At 35.5% G+C, this 23,872-nt stretch overlaps 1 protein-coding gene and 2 pseudogenes across 1 annotated transcript; 1 reads left to right on the top strand and 2 right to left on the bottom strand.

Annotated features, from left to right (window-relative positions):
* Nucleotides 1-1,305: 1,305 nt before the first annotated feature.
* On the top strand, nt 1,306-10,950 carry LOC116130954 (annotated as a pseudogene).
* A 1,408-nt stretch (nt 10,951-12,358) lies between these two features.
* On the bottom strand, nt 12,359-17,125 carry LOC116130953 (annotated as a pseudogene).
* A 1,882-nt stretch (nt 17,126-19,007) lies between these two features.
* Nucleotides 19,008-22,411, bottom strand: LOC116130990 (DNA polymerase epsilon subunit 3-like). Its single transcript, XM_031416656.1, has 3 exons — nt 22,236-22,411; nt 21,797-21,915; nt 19,008-19,119 (listed from the first exon to the last, which is right to left on the bottom strand). The coding sequence occupies exons 1-3, from the start codon at nt 22,409-22,411 to the stop codon at nt 19,055-19,057; spliced, it is 360 nt and encodes a 119-aa protein (XP_031272516.1). The 3' UTR covers nt 19,008-19,054.
* Between the last annotated feature and the right edge of the window lie 1,461 nt (nt 22,412-23,872).

The following is a 23,872-nucleotide window of genomic DNA, read 5'->3' as shown; positions in this document are numbered from 1 at the left end:
AGAAAGCATATATAGATTTCTATCATTTATTGATACCAAAATGTTGAAAGAGTTATTCCTATGGCATAAGTTTTCTTTTATGATCTATAATACAGGTTTTTGTTGAGAAGAGATTTAAGAATACTATATACTCTCCTTCTTCCCAGGAATTTTATTAATTGCTTTAGTCTTTAGGAATATTTACCTTTAGTTTAGATATAGATCTATTTCCTTGTGTTGGGGTAATTTAAGAATATTAATGCTTTATTCTTAAGCATCTTCTTCAAGAATTTCATTTTAAATTCTATGTAAGTTGAATCATTTGTTTGCTGGGACTTTAAGTAAATAGAGTTATTGTAGCTTCAATCATTAGACTCACTCAGCTTTTATATTTGGTCTATGAATGTAACGCAACAACAGAAATTCTTAAGGTTGGATGTGCAGCTTGAAATTGTAATTATGCAAATACTCTCTCTTATATATATGTTTGTTTTATTAATTGAAATAATTATCATATACTGTTAAGATTACAGCATTTGTTCATTTTCCTCTGCCAGGATTTTCACTTTCTTGCCTTTCAAACTTTAATAAGATTGTGCGCATGTACATACATAAATTTCATTTTGATTTATGTTTTTATTTCTTGTAAGACATGAATTTTATTTATCATTCCTTTTCATCTTATTATAGGAATGTTAAATCAGATATAGAGCATAAGAAATATTAAAAGAACTGTACTACTATGCAATGAATTTTCCATCCCTACATTATATGAAATATAGTGTTTATGGTTGAGTCCTTGACACCCATGAGGGCCTAGCCGAATAGTTGATATGGTTTGTTCCCATGAGATTTGGGGATTGAGCCTCCTCACGATCACCTACATGGCCAAAGACAATTGTTTCTCACTTCCCAAATATTGTAGTGTTTGGCGGGGCTCCACTTTGAAGCCGAGATTAAGAAGCAAAATTAAATCATTATTTTAGCATTTCATGATTTATCTAAATTACGAAGCAATAAGAGAACAGGCATAATTTGAGTGTGCTTATTATGGCTAATCACTGTTTGTTTCTTTCATGCCACCATTTTCTTCTCCAAGGCAATTAATATTTACTACTGGCCAGTAACATTAGCACATCCATCTAGGTGCAACTGCATTTTTCAAATGAGAACCAATTAATGTAATAAAAGACTCCACTCTTCGTGTCTCATGATTTTTTTACCACCTTTTGGTGATCTCCGTTGCTCTCTCTCAGTATAATCTAATTAACTACTCTTTTAAGTTTCAATTCATTGTCTCTGCTGCGAAACACGTTGATGTACATTATGGATTTTTCCCAGGAGAGGTTGAAGAAAGAAAAGGCGGAGGCACACCTTTATAGAATTATAAAGGTTGGGCCTCTCAATCTTTGTTTTGTTACTACTAAATTTATTGATTATAGTTAATATCGACACCTAGTTGAGCATATCTTCTTAGTAGTTACATGATATCTCTAGGTTGCACGAGATGAGGACCTTGTGGAACAAATTGGAAGGCATATATATTTTGATCTTGTGGATCATGACAAAGTCAGGAGTTTCCGTATTCAAAAGCAGATACATTTTTACCGCTTCAAGGTGCCATCTTTTTGGAGTATCTAATGTGTTTTTACTAGCAATTGTGATGTTTTTATTTCGGTGAATTTACACACCTCCATCTCCGCCTCTCTCACTTTCTATATGTTGCATTAGTGTGGTTTTTCAATGTATTGAATCAGTGACTTGATGTGATGGATGGTGTGTGCCGCAACAGGTTGCTAAAGAGTTTGGTATTCTAGTGTAACTTTAGCAGTTTTGGCTGTGGGCAAAGCGCCAGAACCACACATACCGCCCTAATCGGCCGTTGACAACTTTAGAGGAAACACAAACTGTAAGTGGTTCCGCTTGCTATTACTACCCTATAGTTACTGTTTTAAGAGTTTTGTGGTAGGTTTGTTTAGTTTCGGGCAACGCCAAATTTGTTCAAGGGACTCCTTGTGATGTAATTATAATAAACATTCTTCTTTTGGGCCATTGCTAATATGTTGCTTGCAATTGCCTATATTAGGCAAACATGTAATCCTGTATGATTTGTAATTTCCTCGTGAATTAATATCCATATGTTTCCTTGGAAGAACCAGTGAATTGTTCTGATCATTGTTCTTCATTTATTTAGGATTATGATTTTGATCATTTGTTTCAGTGTATGTGCTAATTCCCATCCACTGTATTTCTTTTCTGCTCTTGCTAATGGTACAACACTTTGTGGTAATTGTCACAAATCTATAGTTTTTATGTTTTAGGTTTTCTACATGAAAATATACATTTCAATTTTGCTATGCATTTGTTATGAGATAATTGATGTTGCTTATCTCCAGCATTATGTTTTATTTCTGCAATATTGTATCAAATTGTCATCAGCTTTGGCAATGTCTTCTTCCATTTTGTCGTTCGGGGGTCATTGTTGGAAATGGTTTTACTATATAAATTGGGCACTTCTTTTAGTGGTTTTAGTGCCTGAGGATGTGAAGATATGCATTACCTAGTTTCAAATTTTTTTTTTTTTTTTTATCTTGGTATTTTAGGTTGGGCAGCTAAGGGGGATATCAAATAAGGTTCATAATGGAGAGTTGAAGTTGTTCTTGGAAGTAGAGCATGGACTGGTAATCCTTTCCTTCCTATTTAGGCTTCCTAGTTTCTTCCATGAACTATCATCCTATTTTAAGTGATGTTATTAATGTTATTTCTGTTAATTTTAAAGAAACATGGAAATTATATTGATAAAAAGTAGTGGATACATGTGGGCAGGTGTCCACTAGCAGAATAGAAGCATCCCTCAGTGAGGCTACTAATATAAAGTCGATATGCTGATTTCTATAGCTATCTGTACTGTTATGATAATATCAAAAATACCTGAAGCTAAATAGCCCTAAAAAACATTTAATTTAGAGTTGCTTACCAATCAAAATAAATGTTATTTACGTTTGTATTTTCTGTTTAGGATTTACAGCCTATTGCTCCGCCTGACAAGACAGAGGAAAATATATTACTTTTTTTCAAGCTTTATGACCCTGAGAAAGAAGAGCTACGGTACTTTGTTGTTTTATATTGTATATTTGTGTCTGTGAGTGTATTTTCTTTCTTTTTCTTTTTCTCTTCCGGAATAACTCCATTTAATTTAGAGATTGTCTTTCTATGATAACAGCTATGTTGGAAGGCTTTTTGTGAAGAGTACTGGTAAGCCGATGGAATATTTGGCAAAACTAAATGAAATGGCTGGCTACGCTCCTGATGAAGAAATCGAACTCTATGAGGTTTGTTTCCTGTAGCTTATCTTTCATGAGAAGCCCTAAATGGATGGTGGCGAACTCAAGCTGAGTAGTTTAAGAATTTCTTAGTCCATTACTTTATTAGAAAAGCTGCAAAAAGGATAGGCTTAATGTTGGGGTTTGGCTCTTCAATTGTTGTGACTAAGGAGTGGATTGCTATTGTATTTCAAACTTATTTTCTGTTTTACTTATTCAATAGCTAATGCAAAATGCATTTAATACTGTATTTGGGGGAAAAAAAAAAAAAAAAAGGATCCGAGCACTCATAATTTTCTCGAGAAAAAATGGTCTTAAATTTAAAAAAAATAAAAAAACAAAAAGCAACTGCAGTGTTTTTTAAAATGATACATGTTAGGAGTAGTTAATCACACCGTTTTATGAAATTTAAAGTTTGGGTGTGCTAATAGTTTGTGGCCAATTAGAGACTTATATTATTTCTTATTTTTTGGAGATGATTTCCTTTTGTTATGCTTGGACTTGAAGCCAATGTCATCCTTGCCTGTGAGCATAAAATTATGATAATTAGGTGTTCTTTGCCCTTGAGTGAGTACGGTTCTTGCTGGTATGTGTGGAAAATCAGAGAGAGCTAAATATTTCTTGTGTATTGATCAAAAAATAATACATCAATATATAGGAAAACAAGGAACTAATCTAGGAAATGAATAATCTAACTTCCTATTTTACAGATTTTGTTTTTAATATATATTGATTACAATCCTAATATCCTAATATAGAATTATACACTTCGACACTCCCCCTCAAGTTGAAGCATATAAGTCATATGCATCAAGCTTGCTACAGATAAAATCAATGTGTGGACCCCTGAGAGATTTAGCGAGGATGTCTGCTAACTGGTCATTAGAACTAACATGACTAGTGTAATACATCCATATAGAACTTTTTCTCGAATAAAATAACAATCAATTTTTATGTGCATAGTCCTCTCATGAAATACTGGATTAGAGGCAATATGGAGAGCAGCTTGATTATCACTGAGTAACTTCATTTGTGACACTTCTACAAATTTCAACTCTTGAATCAGTTGCTTTAACCAAATGAGCTCACAAGTAGCTAAGGCCATTGCATGATATTCAGCTTCTGCGCTTGATCGGGCAACAATAGCTTGCTTCTTACTTTTCCAAGACACTAGGTTTCCTCCAATAAGAACACAAAAACCCGAAGTAGAACGTCTATTAGATAGAGACACTGCTCAATCAGCATCAGAATATCCAACAATATGTGAATTACCCTTGTTCTCATATAACAAGCCTTTGCTTAGTGCACCCGTTATATACCTTAAAATTCGAACAACTGCATCCCAATGACTATTATATAGAGACTGTAGGAACTGACTTACAACACTCACAGAAAAGGAAATATCAAGTCGTATGATAGTGAGATAATTGAGTTTACCAACCAATCTTTGGTATCTTTCAGGATCAGCAAGCGGCTCCCCATATCCAGGTGAGAGTTTTAAATTATGATCTATAGGAGAGTCTATTGGTCTGCAATTTGACATTTCTGTTTCTTCAAGAATATCTAGTGCATACTTTCTCTGAGAGATAACAATACCAGATTTGGACTGAGCAAATTCTATACCAAGGAAGTATTTAAGAAGTCCTAAATCTTTGGTCTGAAAGTGTTTGAATAAATGCGTCTTCAATTGTTCAATACCATCTTGATCACTCCCTGTAATGACAATATCATCAACATAGACAACAAGATAGATACATTGCCCTGGTGATGTATGTCTATAAAAGACAGAATGATCAAACTCGCACTGAATCATACCAAACTCTTGGATAACAATACTGAATCTTCCAAACCAGGCACGAGGAGACTATTTCAACTAATACAGAAAACGACGAAGTTTGCATACCAAGGAAGACTCCCCCTGAGCAACAAACCCAGGAGGTTGCTCCATATAAATATCTTCCTGAAGTTCACCATGAAGAAAGACATTCTTAATATCCAATTGATGTAGAGGCCAATGTTGAATAGCCGTCATTGCTAAGAATAAGCAGACATAAGACATCTTAGTAACCAGGGAAAAAGTATTAAAATAATTCATCCCATGTATCTGAGTGTAGCCCTTGGCAACTAATTGGGTTTTTAAGCGATCAACCTGACCATCAGGACCAACTTTGACTGTATAAATCCAGCGACACCCAATAGTCGAATGTCATGGAGGTAATGGACCTAACTCCCATGTGTGATTATGATGCAAAACAGCCATCTCATCAACCATTGCCTGACGCCATCTAGGATTAGAGAGTGCCTCATGAACATTTGAAGGGACTGAAACAGAAAAAAGTGTGGACACAAATGCATAATATGATGAAGATAAATGATGATAACTTAAAAAATTATAGATCAGATGAGGGTTGCAAGTAGATCGCATACCTTTATGAATGACAATGGGAAACTGATCATCAGGAAAGAGGACCGTGGAATTGGAGGAATTAGGAGCAGGACTGCCATCGACAGGAGCCTTAGGGACGCTAGCCGGATCAGGAGTAGTACCTATAAATGGAACAAGATTATGGTCTGTGATGGGAGACTCGATAGTAGAAGACTGTGGGGCTATGACAGACTTAGTAAGATTGGTAATGGATGACATGGGAAGGACCATGGTTATTGACTCACAATCTAAGGTAGATGAAGAAAATAATGGGGACGACTTAAAAAACGTAACATCAGCAGAGAGAAAATAGCAATGTGTTGATGAAAAATAACACTTACATCCTTTATGAAGACGTGAATACCCTAAGAAAATACACTTTGTAGATTTAGTTGTCAATTTGTCCTAACTAGGAGGGAAAACATGGACAAAGCATGTGCACCCAAAGACACGAGGAGGGATAGGATAAAATGGAATGAGGTACCTTGTCGTTGAGGACAGAAGAGGGCATCCGATTGATTAAGAAACAGGTGGTCAAAACAGCATCCACCCAAAAATGAAAGGGACTTTATTATGTAAAAGTAGGGTACGAGTAGTTTCAATGAAATGTCTGTTTTTACGCTCAGCAACCCCATTTTGTTGTGGGGTATAAGCATACGAGGACTAATAAAGGATTCACTGAGAAGACATGAATTTAGTAAAGGGATCAGAGAAATACTTGTGAGCATTATCACTGCGTAATACTCGAATAACAGAATTAAATTGAGCCTTAATTTCTGCACAAAAAGATTCAAAAATAGAAAATAACTCGAAACGAGTTTTCATCAGGAATAACCAAGTAAAACATGAGTAATCATCAATAAAGGTAACAAAATACTGAAAACCTAAAACCGATGACACACAACAAGGTCCCCACACATCTGAATGAACTAACTCAAAAGGGGACTCAGCCCATTTATTGACACGCTTTGGAAAGGTGCTACAAGAATGTTTTCCAAGCTGACGTGACTTACAATTTAAAGATGATAAATTAGATAGACCTGGATACATCTTTTTAAGCTTTACTAAATTATGATGACCCAAACAATTATGAACGAGTGTTGGAGATTCAGTGACAGTGTAGGCTATAAGTGGTACATGGAAATGATAGAGGCCCTGTGACTCATGTCTTGTGCCAATCATCCGTCCCATGCCTCGATCCTGTATAACAACAGAATCAGTATCAAAAGATATAGAACAATTTAAAGAGCGGGTAAGTTTACTGACAGAGACAAGATTAAATGGACAATTGGGAATATAGAGAACAGATTCTAATTCTAAGGATGGAAGTGGTTTGGCATGACCTACAACTTTAATAACAACTTTGGAGCCATTGGCTAAAGTGACGAATGGTAAAGATGTAACATTAGTTAAATGAGAAAGTAAGTGAGGGTTACCAGAAATGTGGTCAGAAGCACCTGAGTCAAGAACCCAAGGTCCAAGAGAAGAAAACTGAGTAAGGCATGCAACTAAATTACCTGATTGAGCGATAGAGGCAATAGATGGAGAAGACTGCTTATTTGCTTGAAACTGGAGGTATTCTTCGTAATCAGCCTCAGTGAGAGTTTATGATGGTTGAGTGTGTCCATCAGAATAGTCAGGACGAATGTTAGTTGAGCAACATTAGCGGTCTGAGTAGGGCGATCATGTAATTTGTAACATTTTCCCCTGGTATGGCCCCAACGATGATAGTAACTACACTTGGGTCATTTCCTTAGACCACGATCTCCCTATTCTCCTTTATAAGTAGTTTGAGATTGAGAAGCCAGAGCAAAAGAGTCAATAATGGTAAAATTCGGGACAGTACTTAGGGATGAAACTCGAAGTAACCTAGCAAATACTTCATCAGGAGATGGCACAGTAACGCTAGCTAAAATCTGATCTCGTACAGGAGTGAGATCAAGACTAATAGCAGCAAGGGTTAGAACCATGAAGAATTTATCTCGTTGTGCTAGATCTTCTGCAGCAGTTTTACCAATGGGTAGGAGAAGATTGTACTCTGCCTTGAGGGAGGCCATCTTACCAAGAAAATCTGAGATTGGACACAATAGAATACAAGCGTTGAATATCATTGGTATACAATAGTTTAGCTTGACTCCATATCTCACACCATGTGCGGTATGTTTTGTAAATGGGATGCAGATGAGCGTCGATTGACTGCCATAATAGATTACACAATAAAGCATTAGTTTTGATCCAGGAAGACTTATCTGATGTGATGTCGGTAGCCTTTGTGGTCAAGTGATCCTCCAGACCTTGACCCGTACATCATAACTTGACAGAGGCAGCCCAAGAAGAATACTTTGCACTCCCAATCAACGTATCAGTGGTGATTAGTGGAAGAGACAAGAAAGAAAAACCACCAGAAGTGGAGTTTGAGTTGGAAGTAACCATGATAACTAGCAAATCTGATCGGAAACTAGAATCAGAGGTAACACAAAGTAAACAAACAGATTTGAGCAGAAGATTCGGTAAGGACGGTAGCAGAATCTGGTGAAGCTGTCAGAGTTTGACATCGAAGGTAGTAAAACCTTAGTGGGTTTTGCTCGCCGTCGTCTTCTGAGCAAGTTGGTGCAGGCGATGAGAACTGACGCTTGTCAGAAAAGAAGTTGGATCTATCGAAAAGAAACACTGCGCGTGGAAGCATGTGCGACAGGTGATGACGTCGATCTTTGTGGGGTTTTGCCGGCGAGATAGAGACAATGAAACGTGTATGGTTAGATGAAGGTTTTGAACACTGGAGAGAGATGTTTAATCGTCAGCGGAAAAAAAAAATTAAAATTTCTAACAACCTAGCTCTGATACCATGTGGAAAATCAAAGAGAGCTAAATATTTCTTGTGTATTAATCAGAAAATAATACATGAATATATAGGAAAACAAAGAACTAATCTAGGAAATAAATAATCTAATCTATGAAATGAATAATATAACTTCCTATTTTACAAATTTTGTTCTTAATATATATTGATTACAATCCTAATATCCTAATATAGAATTACACACTTCAACACTATGCAACTCGTCTTAAGACCACTTGTCTGTCTCTCCATGCTTTGGTTATTTGGAGTGACTGATTTATTAAGGGTTGACTTTTAATATTGTCCTTTAAAAGTGTGGACCATGAAGAGTTGAGTTGTCTTAGAGCTGAGATCTCCAATGACAAGATTTTGTGGTTTAAGTCCCTTCTAGAGGTTGTATGGAACGTTGGCTTATTTGATAATCAGTTAGCATGTCATATTTAAATTTGCATGGTTGTATGCATTATTTTGAGGATGGTAGCTTACTCATGTTTTGATATTCAGGAAATTAAGTTTGAGCCCAATGTGATGTGCGTACCCATTGAAAATGGATATACATTTCGAGCTAGCCAGGTAAATGTTACGCATAACAGACATGGTGTGATTTGTTTTCCCTGTGATAATGTTTAACTCCGGCATTGTCTCTGTTGTAGCTTCAAGATGGAGATATTGTTTGCTTTCAAAAATCTCATACATTTGAAAGAAACAATCTCCCTACATTTGTGATTTATCCCTTTGCTTTTTTGTAGTGAACATCTTCCTTGTCATTCCTAGACATTGTGTTTATTGTTTTTATAATTAACTGGTACTCATCAACTCATCATTTAACTTTGCTAAATTTTGCATGATTTTATGTGGTAGTTGGTTGCTCACTTCCGATCTCTTGAAAAGCCGAAAGAAGATGATTTTTGTCTAGAGATGTAAGGGCTTAATATTAGATGAAGTTGAATTCTGTAATTTTACTGCAGATTTATCTTTGTTGATTGTGCATTATTTTATGTATATGTATATTACCGAGTAATTGTATCTGATGCTATTTATTTTGAATGTCAAGGTCAAATCTTTTTACGTATGATGATGTTGTGGAAAGAGTACGTAGCTCAGCAATTGAATTTGGATGATCCTTCCAAAATCCTTCCAAAATCAGGCTTACGTCACATAGCTTTTTCTTTCAGCAACCCAAACCTCAACCTATTAAGTACCGTGGCATTGCTCGTTTAGCGGGTATGCTGGTTCAGTACAATCAGGTAGTAGTCGTGGTTCTAGTTAATGTGGATGTTGAAATTTAATGGAAAAATTAATATTATGCTTTTTCTCATCATGTTCTTGGACAGACTTCTGACATATTGTACTATGAAGTATTGGACATTCCTCTGCCAGAATTAGAAAGTCTGAAATTTCTCAAAGTAGCATTTCATCATGACATGAAGTATGAAGTGAGTATGCTGATCAATTTCTTAAGTTACTCTAAAAGATTCTGTTTGTGCTTCCCATTTTTACTTAAAATCAAAATTTCTGGAGCAGGTTGAGTTGTCTCATCCTGATGCAGAACTCCGGTTGCTAGAAGTTTTCTATCATAAGATTTACAAGGTCTGAAGTTTTCTATCATAAGATTTACAAGGTCCTATCCGTGCAAAGAGGTTTAAATTTCTACTTGATTCCTCTCAGAACGTTGAAGGAATTGAAAAAGAAACTCCTGTTGGAAGAAAGGGAGCTGAGGAGGCCACCAGTGAGGTCATCGTGTCTCTCACCAGGCTTGGGTCAAGTGGAACAGATAGGTATGTAGAACATATTGGAGAATCCAGCTGCAGCTTTAGAACTATCTAAAAGGCTCTGCTCTGCAGGAGTAAAAGATTCATCAGCTGAGTTGATGGCATCTGTGCCTTCTGAAGTTTCCGTTGTTTGGGTTAATACTTAGTCCATTTTCTTCTGTTTATTCTCCTCTTTCAACTTTCCATTTCATATTCTCCTTTTCCCAGGACAAGGTAGTCTTGTATGCATTTTTGAAGATGTTAGAGAGCAGAATGTCCAATCTGACCGCTGAGGTTACCTTAAGTTCTAGTGAGTTAGCAGAAGCAGAGGCAAAGCTAAAGAGTTATGAATCATCTGAGGTGGATCATAACTTTAGAGTTGAATCCCTGGAGGCTGAACTGATCAAGAAGCAAGCAGAGAATGAGGGTTTGAAGAACCAAGCCATTGCTTCAGAGCAAAAAGCTTCTAGCTCTGAACAAAAGGCTCTACTCCCGGCGCGGACGATTCTGAAGCAGGATAAGTACTCAAAGGATTTGTCTGATGCTGCTTCCAAGCTCATTGAAGATTCCAGTGGCTCTGGGAAGTCTAAGGATCAGGGTGCTGATCTACTTATGTTCTCTTTTTCAAGCTAGCCAAGACCAAACTTCCTGATCACTCGGACCTGGACTCCTTCGAATATGGTATTTGTTTCATATCTACAGAGTAAAATTCCTGGAGACGCTGAAAGAGTCCTAGGATCAGTTTGAAAAGGAAGCAGAAAGTTTCACAACTTTCTAAGGAAACAAACAGGAAAAAAAAAAAAAAACAAAAACGGCAGAGGAACAAAGCCTTTTAGAGAGAAACAGATTCTTTTGGAAGTCTTTCTTTATTGACTTGAAAAATTACATCAACTGAAAAGTAAGAGAAAGTTTTTATACAAGGAATCCACGTTGGCAATCCTTGTGACTAACACAAAAACTGATTCTCAACTGTTGATTGCGCAACTATACAACTAACACAACCAACATAACTATCACAGTAAATGTCTTAAACTACCACAGCAGATTACTCACACATTTAACACAACTAACATCTTCAACTACATAACTTCCTCAAGCTAAGCTTCTGCAGTTCTACCGACTCCATAACATCCTCCCTCAAGCTAGTCAATAAGAACTTGCTACTAAAGCTTGCACATAAAACTCAATTTGCTGATGTTTCCATAACATCCTCCCTCAAGTTGAGAAGTAAGAAGTTGCTGCTAAAGCTTGCACCAATAGACACATAAAACTCAATTTGCTGTAGGTCTACTAACTGCTAAAACTCTTCTTCAGTAAAAGTTATTATTTTGTTGCAAGTGCATGTAACATCTCTGGTTTTAAGTGTTACAATTTAGCTTTCTGGCTAAGGTGTTTGTGTTTTTGCTTTCTTAGGAATATAATTTGTTTTGGAGATTTTGCTCTTCCCAACTTTGGATATTAACTTTTATTTTAGAAACTTGAGATATTATTGATGTTGAATGCATATTTTTTTTTTTTTGGTGGGTATGGAGTGGAATATTTTTACATATTAAGATTAGATTTTTAGTTTCAATTCTGTTTATAAGGAGCAAGCCTTCTGTTTTGACTAGAGAGAGCATAGATAGGTACTTATTTTGGGGAATTAAATGTTCAAATTTTGTCAAGGGTTAGTGAAAAAATAAGTTTGTTCTGGGATAGAGATGGGAGTGTGGGTACTCTGGCCCTTTGCTTTTGGGGAATCCTGGATGTTTACCCTTTTCTGCTTTACAGAACAAAATTCATCTGCTCTTCTCCTGTTTGTTTTATTTCTTGATGCCTCTTAGTTTCTCCCTTTTTTTGTAAATTTTCCTTAGTTTAGATCCCAAGCTTGTTTCCTAGGGAAGTCTCAGAAGTTGAGAATACTGAATTTGTTTTTGTTAAGACTTAAATATTAATGTCTAACTCTTACATATCAGATTATGCTTTTTGGTCAAGTGGTAACTTCACATGCTATATGTGTGATGCAGCTTATATCTGACTATCTATCTTGGTTCTAGTCACTTCACTTTGCCCGTCTCTTGGTTTTATCTATCTGGTCCATGTGAGTTAAAGTCTCTTTCGTTGTGATAGCTTCACCTGAGATCCATTCCGGTGCTAGATAACCTCTCATTCCTCTCATGGTTGTCAGAACCCGGCTGAAATCTCTCCCAAAGAGCTTTGCAAGACCAAAATCAGCCACCTTTGGGTTGTATTCTGCATCCAACAATATGTTCTCAGGCTTGATATCACAATTATGATACAATCTCTGCACTCCTCGTGTAGATAAGCCAGTCCTCTAGCAATCCCAGTGGCAATTCTAAATCTACTCTGCCAATCTAGAATCTTGGGACTCTTTCGAAACAAAAGTGATTCTAGAGAACTGTTAGGCATGTATTCATAGATTAGAAATCTTTTTGAAGCTTCAGCATAAAATCCACATAAGCGAACAAGATTAATGTGTTGGATTATTCCTATAGTCTGCACTTCTGCGCGGAATTGCTTCTCACTTTGCTTTAGACGTTTGTGTTCCTTAATAGCTATGGCGGTTGAATTTGGTAATGTACCTCTATAAACAGTACCAAAACCACCCTCACCAAGTTTTTCGAAGAAGTTCTTTGTTGCGTTTCTTAAATCCCTGTGTTTGAAAAGCACCAATAATCATCCACTGCTTTAAATGAACCAGCATCTGAGGCTGATCGTCTCTTCCACAGAATTACCAGGACAAGGGCAAACAGAGTAATGAAGGCTGCAATTGTTGTACAAACAATCAAAGTGGTGTTTCTTTTTGCCTTACCTCTCGTTCCAACCCAATCCGATGCCGCAATTCGAAGATGTAAATGTCTTCCAGTCATACTATTAGATGCAAGTTGTTCTAGATTGTAGATATCTGCTTCCCAAATCAAACACCCATTGTCATAAGCAAAAGCGTTGCAAGAACAGTTGCTCAAGCATGCGAATTCACAGTCTTCAAATGTGTCGACTGCTAAAGACTTTGCGCTCTCTGTGAAGCATATGTTAGGCATCACAAGAAACTTATCCTTCTCTCCATCATCACATTGTAAAGGAATTCTCCTCGCACATCCACCTGTATGATCTCCCAGCTCCCAACCCTTTGCTATTTTTGGTTCAAATCCTTCCAAGCAAGCACAAAGAGGTTCTTGCTGCTGATCGCAAATACTGTAAGGTCCACAGAAAGCATACACCTCACATTGTTGTGTTGGTTGCGCCCTCCACCCGTCAAAATTACTTCTCCATACAAACCAACACAACCAACACAACTATCACAGTAAACATCACTATTCTTGTGCTTCCTGCATCAGCTCCTATCTCTGATCCTGCTCCTGTCAAAGTCTACTCTTGTCGTCCACCTCCTCTTGCTTCATGTCCGGCACCAACTTCTTCATCATCCGATCCAGTTTCAAGTGATGATCTTCCTATTGCAATGCGAAAAGGTAAACGGCAGTGTACTTATCTTGTTTCTTCTTGTGTTTCTTATGATCATTTGTCACATTCATCATGTCTTTTATTGCTTCCCTTGATTCTATTACTATCCCTAAAACTGTTCATGAAGCATTTTCTCATCCTGGTTGGCGTAATGCAATGATAGAGAAAATGAATGTCTTAGATGACAATGGTACTTGGAAATTGGTAGATTTACCTTCAGGGAAACAGGCAATTGGATGCAAATGGGTGTTTACAGTTAAAGTTAATCCAGATGGGTCGTTGCTCGGCTAAAAGCTCGTCTGGTTGCTAAAGGATATGCTCAGACCTACGGAGTTGATTATTTTGTTACTTTTTCCCCTGTGGCTAAGTTCACCTCTATTCGGCTGTTTATCTCTATGACAGCTACTTATGATTGGCCTTTGTATCAGCTAGACATCAAGGATGCTTTTCTTCATGACGATCTTTAGGAATAGGTATATATGGAGCAACCTCCTGGGTTTGTTGCTCAGGGGGAGTATGGGAAAGTATGTTATCTTCGCAAATCTCTGTATGGTTTAAAACAGAGTCCTCATGCTTGGTTTAGAAAGTTTAGCCAGGCTGTTGAGAGATTTGGTATGCTGAAATGTAAAACTGACCATTCTGTTTTCTACAAACGGTTTGAAACTAGTATCATTCTTCTAGTTGTGTATGTGGATGATATCGTTATTACTGGGAGTGATAGTGTGGGCATCACATCTCTTAAGTCTTTTCTCCATACCCAGTTCCACACAAAAGACTTAGGGATATTGAAGTATTTCTTGGGGGTTGAAGTTACAAGGAGCAAACGAGATATATTCCTCTCTCAAAGGAAATATGTGCTCGACTTATTAACTAAGACATGAAATTGGGGGCAAAGCCATGTAGTGCTCCAATGGTTTCTAATATGCAGCTTACGAAAGATCACTACAAGAAAACTAGCATTCTGCGTCTAGCAAAATTAGACGCAGAAAGTCACATTTAGACGTTAAGCCATTTTTCGCATCTAAATTTGGTAGTCACCCCTTAGTTGCAATATCGCTGGCGCAGATTCATAATGCGTCTAAATTTTTGTTTAGACGCGAAAAGTTTTTTTTTTTTTTTTTTTTTTTTTTTTTTTTGCGACTAGCAAATAGTTGCTCAAATGCTGGCTCTATTTTAAAACCCGAACCGGACCGGTCGGTTAGATCGGTTCGACCGGGAGCCGGCCTTTACTTCGGTCCGAGTTAACACAAAATTGGAAATATTTATTAAGCCGTTTTGGACCGGTAATGGATTGACGGAACAGAAAAAAACCGTTGATTCGACCAGCCTGGAGCTTAAAACGGTTCGTCTAATCCAAAAAAATTCATGTTCTTAATCTCTAAACCAATTTCAGCACCGTTTCATTATCTTCTATTTTCATCTTCAATGCTTCTTCACGACACTTACACTAAAATATACTGGTAAAGAAGAAGAAGGAAGGGAAGGGAAGAAGAAAGAGAAGAGGAGACACGGGAAAGAGTAAGAAGAAGATTAGAAGAAAGAAAAGAGGAGATGAAAAGAAAGAGAAGAGAGAAAAATTACAGTAGACGAAGAAGAAAGAGGAAGAAGAGAAAGAGAAAGAGAAGAAAGAAGAAGAAATTGACGGGGAGTGATGGGGAGAGAGAGAAAAAAAAGGAGAGAGAATTGATGGGGAGTGATGGCGTGATTGGGAGAGAGAAAAAAAGTGAAAGATGAAGGTGATAGGGAGAGAGAAAAAATAATTAATAATAAAATTGAGGGTCCATTTGCTTTATTTTAAACTTAGAGGGGTTTATTGTAACTTTTAGGGATGTATTTGCTAGTTTTTAAACCTATAACAATTAATAGAATTGTTTAAAGGTGGTATTGTTATATACTGGTCAGACCGACCGGTCCAATCGGTTGGACCGGTCAACCCGCGAACCAGCCTCTTAACCGGGTCAATGAACGGTCCGGCTTTTAAAATAATGAATGCTGGTCAAAATAGTCTTTCAACTTAGACGCTAAAAGTTCAAGGGTAATTTGGTAAAATTGTATAGCGACTAATCAATTAGTTGCAAAATGTACGTTTTAGTGTCTAATAATTTGTCGCGAATCCCACAAAAATTAGACGCCAAAGGTGTAAGAGTAATTTCGTAAAAGGTTTTCGCAACTATTTTATTAGTCGACAAATGTATTTTTTGGTGACCAAAATTTAGTGATTAATTGTAATACTTTTAGACGCTAAATGTAAAATCCAAACTGTTTTGGCGACTATTTTATTAGTGGCCGAATGTATCTTTTGGTGACCAAAATTTAGTAGTTAATTATAGTTATTTCAGATGCTGAATGTGAAATCTAATAGGTTTTGGCGACTATTTTATTAGTGGCCGAATGTATCTTTTGGTGACCAAAATTTAGTAGTTAATTATAGTTATTTCAGACGTGAATGTGGAATCCAATAGGTTTTTGCGACTATTTTATTAGTGGCCGAATGTATCCTTTGGTGACCAAAATTTAGTGGTTAACTATAGTCATTTTAGACGCTGAATATGGAATCCAATAAGTTTTCACAACTATTTTATTAGTAGACGAATGTATCGTTTGGTGACTAAAATTTAGTGGTTAATTGTAATCATTTTAGACGCTGAATGTGAAATCCTTGCGACTATTTTTTAGACGCTGAATATAAAAGCAATTATACTAAATTACTTTTTGCTATTAAAACATTAGTTGCTGTGTTTTTTTAGAGCATTTCACATTGACCTTCAGCGGAATGCAATTATGCTAATGACTTTTTGCTACTAAAAAATTAGTTGCAGAATGTGTTTTTTTTTTTTAGAGCATTTCGTATTGACCTACATTATACATTCAACATCAACAAAATAATAGACAATATAAAAATCTGATCACTAAATCAAATATCATATTTTCATACATATATATATAATCCATACATGGATTTTTATGCATGATGAGCAATAAAAATCCAAAATGCACTATCACATGTGCATAACCCAAAAGAACAGCATGCACCCACATTTTCCCCACTACCTATCTATCTGTGCATAACTAACAAAAAAATGTCCACCCCATGTACACCATCTAACACATATATGCAAACAATCCTAAAAAGATGGTTCTACCCCCATGTCAAAATATCTACTGCCCATACAACAAAAAAATAACCATCAATACCGTTAGCATGTCAAGTGTCACCAGTTGCGATATTTGAAATAGCTGTAGCTGATGAGGACGAGTCTTCATCAATTGGAGATGGAAAACGTTGTCGAGTTGGAGCTTTATCAGATTGTTGTAATTCAAGGGCTATAGTTAGTTGCTTCATCATCTCCAATAGGACAAATTGTTGGTGTTCAAGGCTTTTTATTTTCTCTTTTTGTTGATCAAATAACATGAGCTACTCCTCCAACTGTTTAATCTTATTTTCTTATGGTTACACAATGCACCTTAACTCTACTTCTGCTGCAGTGGATTGATGCTCAGTCTGTGAAAATGCAAAATTCTGGTTAAATCCGAAAGCTTTACCCAGGACTTCCTCACATATTTCAGCTTCTGTTTTTTCACTTTCCCCTGCTTGTGTTTCCTATTGCAACTCTATCATTTTTTTCCTACCATCAATTGAATGCATAATCAATAAGTCAACCAACAAACTAAATAGCAATATAAAAGAATATTGTAGCACCAAACAAAAATAAATTTGATGGAGTAGAGAAGCAAGTATCTTAAACATTATCAATCTAATACTAAAAGACAAAGTCTGACATAAAGTTTTTATATTGAAAACTGTGAAATTATATGTTTTGTCGTTTATTACCATCACCTAATGGAGGTCTGGATTAAAAAAAAGTGTGGATGTCTACATCTGAGAATTTTCTTATACACGTATATGTAACAGATTTACAGTCACATATCTATGCATAAACATGCTAAGTAATTGGAAAGATAAGGGTTGTTGCATTTTGTAAATATCATAAAAGTGATGTGGCAAGGCTATTATGGTGACTCGGAATGGAAGTTGATTAGTTCAGTATTACTCATCAAGAAGTATAAATCTGTACATATGCATTTCCCATTTTCAAAGTGTTTTAATTCTCTAAGAGGCAAAACAAAGCCATGGTTCTCTACCATTGCTAGCAGAGCTCCCAAGGACATACACTACCACACTGTAAAAACTCCACTAACGTACATGATCTTCAGCAATCATGAAGCTGAATTGTTCGAAAATAACAAAATTCATTTCAGAAGATGATGTGCATAATTTTAAATCATTCTGATTTAGGTGGTTTCAATCAAGCTGAATCTCAATTCCATGGAGGAAGACTTCACACACACACACAAAAGAAAAAGAAAAAAGATAAAAGAAAAAATCTAATCTCATCCATCCAAGTTCAGCGATACGACATTCAGATTATAAATTTAGACAATAGTAATATCTAGATCATAAAATCCTCAGTAGAATTAATTCAAACCTCCATTAGGTGATGTTTTAAAGTTACATATTTACTCTGAAAATAAAATGCTCTTAAAGGCTCCTAAAATTGCACTTTTAGTTATAGCATGTCCCTAGGATGGATGACAACTGACGCAAAAATGCTTTAAAGAAACTTTGAAATATCTACATAAACCATGAAACAGGTTTTTCCTACTAGAAGAAACTCCAACTTTCTGCTTTAAAATATACAAACTGTTAAGTTCAATCAAGAGAAACAATATAACACAAGTTAAATTTCAGCCTTATCCTGCAATGTTTGTAACATATCAATAGCAAACCACAACAAAGTTATAAAAGTTTGGTAACACTCAGGAAAACTAAATGCCAATATCAAACAAATGCACAAGCACCAACATAATTACAGGTCAAAAGATGACAGAGAAATGCAATGAGACTCAAATTAAAACAATAAAAGCATGGCAGTATGGAACAGTTACGGAAAAACAATACATTTATACCCAATTGAATGGTAAGACATTTCATATATCAATAATTGAAAGATGATCAACTTACATATAGCTCTCTTCCTTGTTCATTAATCCACCCTTTCTCGGTGCTCCAACGAGTGTCATGAAATAATTGTATAGGACCGACAGATTCCCCAAGTTGGTGCGCCTTAACAGTTCATATCGTCATTGACCATAAATTGAAATAAAATTAGTAAACAGGAAAACAAAGTAGTATATTTGTATAGGTGAATCATATTAAATACCTCTTCCTTTTTGTGCTGGATAAAGTTCTTGGAACCACTGCGGTGGTTACACCTCATCTTCGACCGGTTCTCAGAATAAGTTTTTCAAATATAAAAACATAGAAAGCAAGTTCCTGTCCTTTTAAAAATGACCAAAGGCTAGCGCAAACAGAATTGTTTTCAATATAAACTTCTTATTGACAACTCCATTAATGATTATGACATAGATCAGAGACCAAAGGTATACTTTGGAAACTACTTGATTTCCCGAAATAATGTGATCAAATGGTAGATATCTTATCATATCTAATTCACAACCATTGTGGCAAGTGGTGCAAGCACGTAAACAAGAAGGATAACAGGTAGCCTACAATATTCAATTACTATAAAAGACAGAAAAAAGGTCAGTTACTTCTTCAATTTCGTAAAATAAATCATAATAATTGATTTTCACACCTTAAGTGCTTAAACCACATAATAAGTATGGACCATGGCAGAGTGAAATCGAAGATCAATTACTTTCTTCAATGATATCTTTTGAGAGATTAAAAATTTGTAGGGCTCTAAGATAAACTCAAAAGCACTCTAATGGCCAAATATTCTATATGACAGATCTTTGTTATTTTATTAGATTTAATAAGTATGGCCTAGAGAGAAAATGAAGGAAAGCTTAATAAAATTCAGCCCAAAAAAAAAAAAAATTAGTTTTACAAAAATCTGTGGAAGAAACCAATATTTAAATTTGCAAAAAATTTGCAAACGGTCATATGCTTTATTTTTCCAGCTTAGGAATATTTTATAGATACCAATTTGGATGGAAGCCCTCTTATAGCTAACATATTGACTTTTACATGTTATACGTTTTAGTGACTTGTTGACATGGACAATTTATTCCGCTTACTACTCATCATTTCATTAGAAAAAGAACTACATACAGATACCAACTATTTGTCATATACACAAAATTTTAACTCCAACATAACCTGTCCCCCCTTATTGTTCTTTTGCAATGCCTTCTTTGTACAACTGGTGCTGATTATATTTCCCTTTTGTAGCAAATTTTACGCCGATATTCACAAATAGCTTTGTTGCCTACAATATCTGTTTCATAAATATATGGAGAAGACTATTCATTTATAAGGCATATATGCAGTCATCTGATTTCTTATCTCAAAAGATCATAATCCTAATAGCCAGAAAATAAAAAGTCTTGTTCAAAATAACCTTCAAATGCATGTTCCTCTTTATTGATTAATAAAATCTTTTCTTCAAACACATTTTCTTCTTCTTGATCTCTCAATTTACTTCAATTCTTTCCCTATGTAGTTACATACTGAAAAATCTATTTGGCTAGGAGAAGGTACATATGGCTTCTTCTAATGAGGTTGTGAAAATCATTCTTCAGATAGTGTATTTCATACGGGTTCTGATTTAGAAGATAGTGAACTTATTTTCTCCACTGTTCACTTAAGGTGCTTGATTTTCTTCATCTTATTATTCATTATTTTCCCATAAATACAAACACGGCCCCAATGCAAGTGAATCCCAATACTGTAAGGTTTTGGTAGCAATGTTACTTCTGATCAACATGGATGAGTACAGATATTTGTATGAATCTAAACTCTAGGAAAATAGGATACAAGACGGAGTGATTCAATCTTACCCCTCCTTTGAAAAGATATAACACTTTGGCTTCGTTAAAGGATTGATCTTTCCAAAAGGAAGAGAAGAAATAATCCTATAGCCATTAAAGGTAATGAGATTGCTAGGAAATGGGTGATCCATAGAGAAAACTATGAATAACAAGATGATGTAAAAAATCTGGCGGCTAAGAGCGCTGCATCAAGGAAAAAGGTTAACCATTTTCCAAATGAAAGCCCTTGTGAATCTCTTCCTTCTGATGATAACACTTGAGCTTGATTCTCTTAGATAATTTGCATAATAGCCACAGGAGAAGGCACTTGATACCTTTCTAAATCATAATATATCTACTAATCTTAATCTATAACAAGAATGCAGGACAAAGAATAGAAGAAAATCAAAAGATAAAGATGTAGAACAAGTGTTTGAAGAAAAGACCGCTTCAAGTAGTAAATAGGAAAAAGGTAATTGAAGATTACTCTTAACTAAACATTTCCTCTTTTCCAACTCAGGATGCTTTCCAACTGAAGAAAAGGAAACATTCGCAAACCATATTGAGAAGGTATAGTAAAGATAAGCATCAATTTGTCATGTGCATTGTATTACAAGTTGATAATTTCTTGCCTAAGACAAGGGTTAATAAGGGGGAATTGTGAGAGCTATAGTTCTATGTACATGTCAAGTAATTGTTATGTGTATAACATTCTTTTTAATTCAAACATTTACATATTGAGAAGAATAAGTATAGACATCAACGTGTAAGAATCAATATGATTGCCAATAGGAGAACCTTTCTTCAAACACTATGAAGGCTTTTCTTCAAATTTTGTTATCTATAAATGCCGCTAATGAAGAATAAATAGTCTAACCGCTAATGAAGAATAAATAGTCTAACACTTATAACTTCAACAAAAGTATGAGCACAAGTTTCTTCCAAAGAATTCTCTAGAATCAATTCTTTTGATTGAACATTGTTTTATTTCCAACATTTTCTCATTGAACATTCTTATTAAACCTGATAAACTAGAGTAAATCATATATGAGTAAATCCGACCACAAAATAAACATGGACTGAAATAGGCCAGAAATCCTAATATTTCCTTCTCTTTTCAGACATACAAAATGACTAGCATGGAAAGGCATGGATGAAAATTAAAACTCAAATATTTACTAACCATCAAGGGAAGCTTTAAGAGGGCCAACGAACTCAGGAAAGTCAATTTCTTCAATTTCTTTTAATACTTCATCAGCATTAATAGTTTGCCTCTTTGACTCCTTGCATATATCATTAGCCCTGCAAGTAATTTTTACCCCATAAACACTAGCTCACAACAAAAATTCATACCCAAATTCTCTTAACATAAACTTTGTACTAAAAACACCAACGTCATGCTGCAAAAACCACATAAGAGCTTCCATATAGTCATCAAATCCCAAGCAGTTAACTTAATTTAACTAATACCCACTTGACAAACATTCCAGTCATCAAACTTTCGAAGAAAAAAATTGAACTTTTGTGATAAAATTTCAAAATATCCAAGATTCACCTAAGAAGTAAATATAAAAACTCTAAATGGGTGAGTTGAAACAATGAGATGGTTGGTTATTGCTTACGTGGCGGAGAGGTAGTGGATAAAGATACGGGCGCTTTCGATGAAAGCGAGAAGGGAGTCTTTATTGACGGTGATGTCAGTATCGGGTGAACACTCGTTGAGCTTATCCTTAACCACTCTGTGCACGATAGTCTTGGGCAGCTCTTCCATCTCTGATACCATTTCATCCGTTTCCATCTCTGAAGAAACCTTTGATTTTTCGTTCAACTATTCTGTCAAAATAGGGTGGGTTTTCCATCAGAAACCAAATCTATTCCATCAAATATAAAAACGTAATTTACTAATCAACAACACAAATTACTGTAAACAAGAAAACGGTATGAGGAGAAACATGATCTTTCTCAAAATCACCTATAAATATTGTACATTACCAGTTTCCTAACACAATAAATACCAAGTCTGATGTGGTCCATCAATCCATCAAATGAGCACTAACTGAAACTTCTTCTATTGGGGTAATCGCGAGGGATTTGCGTGAAGAGGAAATTGGGAATTTGGGGAAACAGGGAGGGATTTGCGTGGAGAAGAGAAGAGGTAGGTAAGGTTATGAGATTGGGAATTTGGGGAAATAGGTAGGGATTTGCGTGGAGAATAGAAGAGTTAGGCTATGAGATTGGGAATTTGGGGAAATAGGTAGGGATTTGCGTGGAGAAGATTGGGAATTTGGGGAAATGCTTGCTTTATACAGGTTAGAGTTTTCTGTAAATAACTTTAAAAAGTAAGGCTTATAATTAGTTGTTTAATTTTTAAATATAATTATATTTAAAAACAAATCAACCTACAACTAAATTTTTGTTAGGAAAGAATTAGTTATAATTGTAAGTCTGGCGGGAACTAATAATTTAGGGGGAAGATGAATTTTTCAACTTAAATTGGCAATTAAATTGAATTTAGTTGCTTTATATAATTTTTTGCAACTATTGTTAATATGAACACAAACATTTGTTGCTAAAAATGCCTTGGGCCCTTGTAATTATTGTCCAAATATATGATATTTTGGTAATTTAATTTTTCTGTAACTAATCATAATAGTTACTAATACATTCTTAATTAATCGCAACTAATTTAGCTACTAACGGGTAGTTGTAAAAAAATGTTTTTTATAACCAATAAAGTAGATGCAAAATAAAATATTTTAGATGTAAATTGTCAAATTATGGAGGGAAAAATGGCCTACCAAAAATTGCAACTAAATTTATTAGTCACTAAAGCGACTTGTTTTGCAACTAACAAAATAGTCGCAGAACATTAAGTTTAGAAGCCAAAAGTTGGAACATATAGACCCTGAAATTGAGTTGCTCTTTGCCCGACCAATGGCAATTTAGTTGGTAAATGTAGCCTTTTTGTAACTAATTCTGGTTAGTTGCTAAAAAATTGGTTGCAGAATGTAGCTTTTCTCGTAATGGATAGTGAACTAATTGGAGATCCTGAGAAATGTAGAGGATTGGTCGGAAAGTTGAACTATCTTATGGTGACTCATCCAGATATTGCATATTCAGTAAGTGTTGTCAGTCAGTTTATGGCCCTCCCAACAATTCATCATTGGGCAGCGCAGATCTTGTGTTATTTGAAAATAGCCCCTGGACGTGGTATATTATATGTCAATCATAGTCACTCTCATATTGAATGTTTCTCAGA

The sequence above is a fragment of the Pistacia vera genome, unplaced genomic scaffold, assembly GCF_008641045.1.
Source record: "Pistacia vera cultivar Batoury unplaced genomic scaffold, PisVer_v2 Contig227, whole genome shotgun sequence".
NCBI classification, from domain to species: Eukaryota; Viridiplantae; Streptophyta; class Magnoliopsida; order Sapindales; family Anacardiaceae; genus Pistacia; species Pistacia vera.
The sequence above is the reverse complement of the archived record's forward strand: the minus strand, read 5'-3'. Positions and strand labels throughout refer to the sequence as shown.

Bases quoted from the DNA above. Each gene is read 5' to 3' on its own strand.
- LOC116130990 (XM_031416656.1), bottom strand. From the start codon at position 22,411: ATGGAAACGGATGAAATGGTATCAGAGATGGAAGAGCTGCCCAAGACT. The intron at 21,916-22,235 runs GTAAGCAATAAC...AATTACTTGCAG, and splicing joins ATCCACTACCTCTCCGCCAC to GGCTAATGATATATGCAAGG. The intron at 19,120-21,796 runs GTTAGTAAATAT...CATTTTTAAAAG, and splicing joins TCTTAAAGCTTCCCTTGATG to GACAGGAACTTGCTTTCTAT.